Here is a 9,272-nt window from a genome sequence, read left to right as displayed (position 1 = left end):
AAGCACAAACGTAGCATCAGCATTGGTCCCCTAATATGCATAACATATCTTTTTGTTCTAGCTTTATTTTTTACATGATTTTGCAAAGTTTGTTTAAATTCTTCAGTAATTATTTTGTCCAAAATTGGGGCAATAACTTACAAGAAGCGACGAAATTCCAAAGGCAATACAGTCAATAAATTGTCCTAAAGTGTGGCCGTAAGCCGACGAGTGGTCGTTGATCTAGTGTCGGCGTTGATACATAAGACGACGATGAAGCGTCAATGTAGCGTCGGTGTTTGTCCCCTAATAAACATAACATCTCTTTTTGTTCTAGCTTTATTCGTTATATGATTTTGCAAAGTTTGTTAAAATTCCTCAGTAATTATTTTGTCCAAATTTGGTGCAATAACTTATAAGAAGCAAACGAAATTCCAAAGGCAATACAGTCAATAAATTATTCTAATGTTGTGTTCATAAGCCGACGAGTGGTCGTTGATCTAGCGTCGGCGGTGATACATAAGATGATGATGAAGCTCAAACGTAACATCGGCATTGATCCCCAAATAAACATATCATTTGTTTTTGTTCTTGCTTTATTTTTTACAGGATTTTGAAAAGTTTGTTTAATATTCTCAGTAATTATTTTGTCCAAAATCGGTGCAAAAACTTACAAGAAGCAAACGAAATTACAAAGGTAATATAGTCAATAAATTATCCTAATACTGTGGCCGTAAGCCGACGAGTGGTTGTTGATCTAGCGTCGACATTGACACATAAGACGACGATGAAGCTTCAACCTAGAATCGGCGTTGGTCTCCTAAATTAACATATCTCTTTATGTTCTTGCTTTATTTTTTACAGGATTTTGCAAAGTTTATCTAAATTCCTCAATAATTATTTTTTCCATAATCGGTGCAAAGTTTGATCTAGTGTCGGTTTTTCTGATTGATTTAATCTTAGGAATTTTTGTAAATTTTGAGGTTTGTTAACGATTTTTGTAACAAAACCTTAGTCATTATCTTGTCTAAAATCATTTTAAAAATTTACAAGCATCATTGGAAATTTCAATAGTAGTGAAGGATAACAGAGACAAACGCCGACGCTACAATATCTAAATAGGGTCGGCATTGGCGTACATTTTGATTTTTTTTATTTGTTTGATTATATTTTTTTAACAATTTTCTATATTTTGCTTACAATTATATGTCTTTTTTTTTTGTCTAAAATCATGTTACAATTTAACAAGATCGTTGAAATTACGACATTGACATATAATAAGAAACTATTTGTTCTAAATCCAACGCTTGTTTGTTTACGTAGTGTCGGCGGTGGTCCATTTTTTAATTTCTTCATTTTCGTTGTAACTTCTTTTCTTTCTAATGATTTTTTTTTTATTTTGTTAGAATCCTTTATCATTATTTTGTCTAAAATCATTCAAACAATTTACAAGATCAATGGAAATTAGAGTTGTGAAAGATAACATTCATAAACAAGTAATAAAAACAAGGGATAAGCTTTACATGTCAAAAGCACGGCTTTGCTGATTGATTTAATCTTAGGAACTTTTGTAAATTTTGAGGTTTGTTAACGATTTTTGTAAAACATTTACAAGCATCAATGGAAATTTCAATAGTGAAGGATAACAAGAAAAAAAAACACTTAAAATAACAGAGTCAAAAATAGCTGACGCTGTTATTTATAAATAGCGTCGGTGTTGGTGTACTTTTTAATGTTTTGATTTTGTTCATGATTTTATTTTTTTTATTGAGTTTGTATATTTTGTTTAGAATTATTTGTGATTATTTTGTATAAAATCATTAGAAAATTTACAAGCATCAATGGAAATTTCAATAGTGAAGAATAACAATAAAAAAAATTAAAAAAAAAAGTAATACGCCGATGCTTTTACGTGTATGTAACGTCGGCTTTGGTTCAAGTATATGAATTTTGATTTTTTTTTTTTAAATGATCTTATAACTTTTGTTTCAAAACCTTTATCATTATTTTGTCTAAAATCATTAAAAAAATTTACCACCATTGATGGTTCGACACAACATATTTACATTTAGCTTAGACAAGATTTATTGTGCTAAACGAGTAAAGTTGAATGTGTGACAAGATGTTAAACCATTGTATTGCATGTTTTAAATGTAAAATTTATCAACATAGCGTGCAACATTAACTAAACAGTCAATCTAGCTCAGACATCGGCTTTAGCCTTTCCATGGAACAATAAGAGGAAAAAACATTTTGATGTTTTACTTCGACTTGCTAAAATTAGTATACTTGAATGAGTAGCAAGATGTTAAACCTTCTTGAATGAGTAACTTGCCCCCTCCATTGTGTCAGACAATCCCTTTGTCCTGGTGGACCCCATAGAAGTTGAACAATTGCTTTGCAGTTGCACTAAACTTTACCAAGTGTATCCATTAGTACCATTTTATATGATTCATTTAAATTCGACAACAAATAGAAAAATGCCACTTAATTAATGAAGTCATATTGCATAGATAAATTTAACATAGTTTCAACAAAATAAGTCAAATTTTTTTAGGATACATTTGCTTCTTAACAAGGACGTAACAGAATTTAGTACATAATTGGTTTACCAACAAACACATATATTGTCACTTGGTCAATAGCCAAACATTTTAAACAAACAAAATAATAAACTTACAACAACTATAACAGTCTTAAGGTCATATTGGTGGCTCCTTTTAGTATTCTTCTGAATTGCTTCAAAAATATTATTAGATTTCTCCACTTGCACAGATAAATGATGAATTTCACTGATAAGTATATCCATTTTGTCAACCTTAAGCTCTCCTTCTTTTACCTAAATGAATTTACCACATCCTTTTTCCTATGTTAATTGAATTTATAAAATGAAAACCAAATGAAAATTTAATTAATTTATAAGCAAAAACAAATGACAATTCAACACATTCACAATTCTGTATGACCTTTTCTCCATTTAAGCATTTCCAAAATTGATGATTTGGGTTCTTATTTGTCCTTGACGTTTTTAAATGCATATATTGTCCACATGAGCACATTCGGATCAATTGAACTTCACTAGAACTAGTTGACATGCTTACACAATTAATCTCCAGTTGTGACTTCTGAATAAGACAATGCAAGATTTAGTAAGTCATTGGTTCACATTAAATAAAAATAAAAAAATAAAAAGCAGAGGCTCACAATTACTAACCTTTGGGATTGTCGAGGAGAAGGTCTGGACAATGGAAGCAAAGAATATCTAGGGCTGGGAGAAGGAGATGGCGGATTTTATTTGGAAACTTCGAAATGCTGAGAGATGGTGGATTTGAATGGGGAATTTTGAAACAGTTCGAGATGGTGCATTTTATTGAGAATTTTGAAATTTTGAAATGGTGAGAGATGGATTTCAAAATTTTGAAATGATGAGGTCCGTGAATAGTGGTGCAGCACGGGAAAGGAAATGGGAAAGGAAATGATTTTTTTGTTGCGGGATGGTTGCAATTTCTCACGGGTGACAGGGAAGTATCTAAGCCGTTCATTGGATAAGTTGAAATTCAATGGTTGGGTATTTCCCCATGTTTTTGGACCGCACCCATTATGGTCAGGACCGTCCTGACCATAGAATCTCTCTCTCTCTCTCTCTATATATATATATATATTATATATACACATACATATAACAAAACTCCATCGAGAATGCCCCTAAATTATATAAAACTCCATCAACGATGCCTGTTAATTATACAACTCGAGGATGAGTGGGGTGGGTTTTTTTTCAACTCTTAGATTAAAGCAAAATGACATGAATGGTTAAGATTCTTTAAAATTTATTCATTTTCTTTATTATCAAAAACTAATTTTTACATAATAACGATTTGATCAATAAACAAATAAAACTCGACAAAAGTACGAGCCCAACCAAACCTCAATATGAAAAACAAAGAACGAATAATCGGACAACACCGATAGCAAACAGCTAAACGAACAGCTGAATGATGTCGACAGCAAATGATTAGACCAAATTGACTAACTGACGGTGAACCCACCCCTAACGGATGATTGATTATGGGCCGAATGGGGGGTGATGGCTTAGTTTTTCAAATCATGCATTAGGAAAATAGTTTGAGGGTTAAGTTCACTTTCTGGGGCTGAGTTATTAGTCAAGTGGGGGGTGATGGCTTAGTTCTTTAAACTGTGCAAAGGAGAGAATTTAAGGGCTGATTAGATGGTATTTTGGGCAGGCTAGGTTATTTCTTCTTTAGACCATGTTTTTGTCTTCCATATTAATTTTTTGGATAAAAATTTTAAAATGTAAAATATGTTTTTAGATATTAAAGAAAAATAATAAATGCCAAAAAATCTAAGTGATCCATGTCATCTCCATTTGATCTAAAGGTTGCAATTAACCGTGTCCATTTCACAACTTAACAACATATTAATGGAGCTATATTGTTTGTCTATTTATATATATATATATATATATATATAAAATAATTATCTAGCATAATATTCTGATTTTATAAAATAAGGATACAGTACAAAAAAGTCAAAATGAAGTGAAAATGATTTATTTATCATGACTGATTTAAATTGTATTATAATTTTATAAAATCAGAATATCCCGATTGGATCAGATATATATATATATATATATATATATATATATGTATGTATGAATATATGATTTGGTTAGGTTTAGTTTTGGCCAACCCAACTATTGAAAGCCATCCTTAGATGATACAGCATTTTTTTTTCTATAAACATAAAATGCATTTTTCATACAATTTCTCATTATGTTCTTACCATATGAAAATTTACAAGTTAAAATAGTAATGTAAGCAAGGCAAAGCCACGAATGTGCCCTAAGGGAGGGCCATGTTGTAAATAGAGTCAAAATTATTAGTTTCAACAATGGCTTTGTGTTTTAAAAAATAAAAATTTACCCAGCATTATTGTTAATAGATTGAATACATAACAATACGAAAGAATTGTTAGTTCAATTTCTATAATAATTAGGTATTTTTTTTAGAAAAACATTTAGATAGTAGTTTTGTTTGTTTGTTTTATTTTAACATCATAAGATTTTGGTTTTGAATGGATTATTAAAGTAGAAACATTATAAAATGTACTTATTTTAGTAGAATAAAACAGTAGAATCAAGATAAAAACTTAAGGCATATGAAAAAATACCATTAATCAAGTAACTAAGCGTTAATACTCACTTAATATATAATTATATTTATATCTACTAATTAAATAAATTATAAACAATACTTGCAAAAGATGATAATGTATACAGAAAAGATAAACACTTTTTGGATGGTGGCCAATCATTTATTTAAATATATTATTGTCTTGATTTTTAGAAAATCACTATATATATATATATATATATAAATTTTTAAAAAGCTTAGTGGGCATGGCTCCTCCACCCTCCAGCTGGCTCCATCTTTATCAAATTTATTCCAAGTAATATGATAAATAATATAACAATTATTAGTAGTTGAAAGATTTATATAATATATAAAAAAAAAAAAAAATTGATAAGTAAATTCTATATAGAACTACGTTACATATTATCATATCATTTAAAATTTAGTAAATGATTTGCAAATGTATTATTGAAGTTAAAAATATGTGTTTGCGCGCGCAAGGTCCATGATTGTTTGTTTGTTTCTTTTTTTCTTTTTTCTTTTTTAACGCCAATAAGTCGATGATTGTTTAACGGGTAGGTGGGGCCAATTTGCCATTTTAACAATTATTGTTATAAATCTTTAGTAAAGCCCACAAAACGGTCCCATGGTCTAGTGGTCAGGACATTGGACTCTGAATCCAGTAACCCGAGTTCAAATCTCGGTGGGACCTTTTTCAAACTTTTTTGGTAAACACGTTTATTTCATTCCAATTCCTAACGTGTTATGCCAATCTTTTTTTTTTTTTTTTCTTTTTTTTTGGGCGACATTATGTTCCGTTAATCTCACTACTGTAACTTTAACCATAATTCTTGTAATAAATTAAAGATGATTTAATTGAGAATTATTATTTGAATAGGTTGTTAATTTTCATTAGAAGAAGTCAGAATTAATTTAATGTTCGTTTTCAAATTACCAGTCAATTTATTTGTTTTGTTTTTTTTAAATAAAGGAATTATAAGGCGCATTGGTCATATGAGAAAAAATAAGCCTGTCTCTATAACAAATAAATTATAAATCCCATTTTCATCTTAGTTGGGTTTTTGCATCTTTCAAAATGACTTGACCGTACTAGGTGAAGATGTACACATAGTTCATTTATACACAAATCAAGTAGATTTATTTGAGGAAAAGACCTTATATTCCATACAATAATAAAAGAAAGTTATCAAAAAAAAACAAAAAAAACGAAAAAACACTCAAGGCAAAGACTTGGCAATTTCTCTAAGTAAAAACTTCTGTATTTTGCCAGTAGAAGTCTTGGGAAGCTCGTCTTTGAAAACCACGGTCCTGGGTGCCATAAAATGCGGCAATCTTTGCCTACAAAACTCAATAATATCCTTCTCACAAGGATTAATATCCAACCCTTTCTTCAAACTCACAAACGCACAGGGCGTCTCCCCCCACAACTCGTCGGGACGAGCCACCACCGCGACCTCCTCCACGTCGGGATTCGAGTAGATCACCGACTCCACCTCGGCGCTGCACACATTCTCTCCCCCGCTTATTATCACATCCTTCCTTCTGTCTTTGATTTCCAAATATCCATCTACGTGCATCACCCCGACGTCCCCTGTGTACAGCCAACCTTCGTTGCCTATGCATAACGACGTCGCTTCCGCATCTTTCAAATATCCAAGCATGACGCTCCCACCCTTCACGACTATCTCACCCACCGAACACCCGTCTCGTTTCACGCTCTCCTTTGTGTTCCGATCCACCACATCTAATTGGGCCAACCCGATAGTTCGGACCCCTTGTCTTGCCTTTAGCCTGGCTCTCTCTTTTGCTGGAAACGAATTCCATTCTTTTCTCCATCCGCATGAGACCACAAGCCCAGCTGTCTCGGTTAACCCGTACCCGTGACTCACAACGAAGCCCAGTGACTCGGCCCGCAAGAGCACCGAAGCGGGTGGTGGAGCCCCGGCTGTGAGGATATGGACCGGGTTTTTGAGGGGTTGTTCCTTCTTGTTGTGGGGAGAGTTTGATAGCATGTTGAGCACCGCAGGTGCGCAGCACATGTGGGTGATGCCGTGGCGATCGATTAGACCGTAGACTGTGGAAGCGTCAAATTTGCGGAGACAGATGTTGGTCCCACCGACAGCAGCCATTCCCCACGTGAAACACCAGCCGTTGGCGTGGAACATAGGTAGGGTCCACAAGTAAACAGGCTGTTTCGGTACGGCCCAATCGATCAAGGAGTCAACGGTCTTGATGAATATCCCCCTGTGGCAGTGAACCACACCCTTGGGAGAAGACGTTGTACCGGAGGTGTAGTTCAATACCATTGGGTCCCACTCGCTCTTCGGTCGGACCCACTCGAACCGAGGATCACCGCCCTCCACCATGCTTTCATAAGTGGTGGTAAATTCAACGGTGGATGATGATGATGGGGCTGGCATTAATGCATCGTCATCATCATCAGTAATCAGGACGAGGATAGGAGGTTGGGAATTTGGCGGGAACAGAGAAATGGATTGGAGGACGAGCGAACGACATTGTTGATCGACGAAGACGAGCCTGGATTGGCTGTGGCGGAGGAGCACGGAGATAGTACGGGCGTCGAGACGGGTATTGATGGTGTTGAGAATGGCGCCAGACATGGGCACGGCGAAATGCAGCTCGTACATGGCGGGAATGTTGAAGGCCACCACGGATACGACGTGTCGTTCTTTGATGCCGAGCAGGGCTGCAATGGATGATGCAAGCTGGAGGCATCGGCGGTGGGTTTGGGACCACGTGTAGGTGGTGGTGTTGTGTATTATGGAACTGCAATCGGAGTAGGCTATGGATGCTCTTTCCAAGAAGCCTAATGGAGTGAGAACGGATGAGTTTGCAGCACTTGGCTTCAGGTTTTCCATTGTTTAGTGATGGATTAATTATTGCTAAGCTGTGTGAATATGCACGCAGCTTAAACATGCATCGTTGTAATTTGTTTCTGTTCCAATGCTAATATATTTATTAGGACGATTAATTACATGCTAAACTGATTTTTTTTTATTTAATGTTTCACGTTAATTACTATATAGTGTTGTTACTTTTTTTTTTTTTTTTTAAGGGACATTTAGGACTATTAATTAGTATGTAACGGATCTATGAAAGCTTAATATTTAACCCAACTCTCGTATATCAAACTTCATATTATTATTATTATTTATGCATGGATCAGTCATTTATTTCATATATTTAATCTAAATTAAGGTCAAATATTTAACCTCTGCAAACATTGAATTAACATGTCTGATGGGGTGAATCATAAAATGGGACATGCTCGAGAGGTATTCGGCATGATAAGAAACAATTTTACAACTTTATTGATTTCTATCTCAAAGACCAACACTCATGCAAAGGATGAGGGAAGAGCAAGAATTATTATTGAAGATCCATCCTAAGATTAACAACTAAATAATAAGTTTAATAGATTAACTGCAAGTTTATTAGTGATCAATAGCTAGGTTTACAAACATAATAATACAATGGATAGTCAAGCAGCGGCCATAGAATTGCAAAAAGTAACCTAGACATATTAAATTGATAATCATTTAAATAAGTAGTTCAATATATATATATATATATATATATATATACACAATATTATATATGCATATACGATATATATAATGAACCATCTTGAATGGAGAAACCATTTTGTGCATGCTTGATACCTCCACTCAAAGCCTAAGTTAAGTTGAATCTACACATTCCTCAAATGGAGAACTGCAAAAAAAAAAAAAAATATATATATATATATATATAATTGTTGCAATTGATGCAAGTTTCTAGAAACATCAAGGAAGAAGCTTAGTCATCATCTAATTAGTAGCTTAGTCATCAAATGAATGATTAACATGCAAAGCAAATATTTGCTATGTCTTTTTTGTCTGATTTAAGAAGAAAATATCTGCTAGACCTTATCGCAAACTTTTATACATAATTTACATTTTGATATATTACTTGAAGCGTACATATTTGGCGTCATGCAAACCGAAAAGAGAAAAAAAAATTTTAAAAAACGAAAAGTCTACACACAATTTGGTCTAATTAATATATGTTAGTGTACTTAATGGAAATAACATCAAGCTCTTGTTCAACAGCATC

The 9,272-nt window shown here is 33.5% G+C and overlaps 1 protein-coding gene and 1 non-coding gene across 2 annotated transcripts; one reads left to right on the top strand and one right to left on the bottom strand.

Annotated features, from left to right (window-relative positions):
- Positions 1-5,775: 5,775 nt before the first annotated feature.
- Positions 5,776-5,847, top strand: TRNAQ-CUG (transfer RNA glutamine (anticodon CUG)). Its single transcript has one exon. It is a non-coding gene; the product is annotated as a tRNA-Gln (tRNA).
- A 518-nt stretch (positions 5,848-6,365) lies between these two features.
- Positions 6,366-8,089, bottom strand: LOC107421056 (2-methylpropanoate--CoA ligase CCL4). Its single transcript, XM_016030192.4, has one exon. The coding sequence runs from the start codon at positions 8,033-8,035 to the stop codon at positions 6,374-6,376; it is 1,662 nt and encodes a 553-aa protein (XP_015885678.3). The 5' UTR covers positions 8,036-8,089; the 3' UTR covers positions 6,366-6,373.
- Positions 8,090-9,272: the final 1,183 nt, after the last annotated feature.

The sequence above is a fragment of the Ziziphus jujuba genome, chromosome 5 (assembly GCF_031755915.1).
Source record: "Ziziphus jujuba cultivar Dongzao chromosome 5, ASM3175591v1".
Lineage (NCBI taxonomy): Eukaryota > Viridiplantae > Streptophyta > Magnoliopsida > Rosales > Rhamnaceae > Ziziphus > Ziziphus jujuba.
Note: the sequence above shows the minus strand (reverse complement) of the source record. Positions and strands in the feature narration are given on the sequence as shown.

Excerpts from the sequence above, each read along its gene's own strand:
- LOC107421056 (XM_016030192.4), bottom strand. The coding sequence starts at position 8,035 with ATGGAAAACCTGAAGCCAAGTGCTGCAAACTCATCCGTTCTCACTCCA.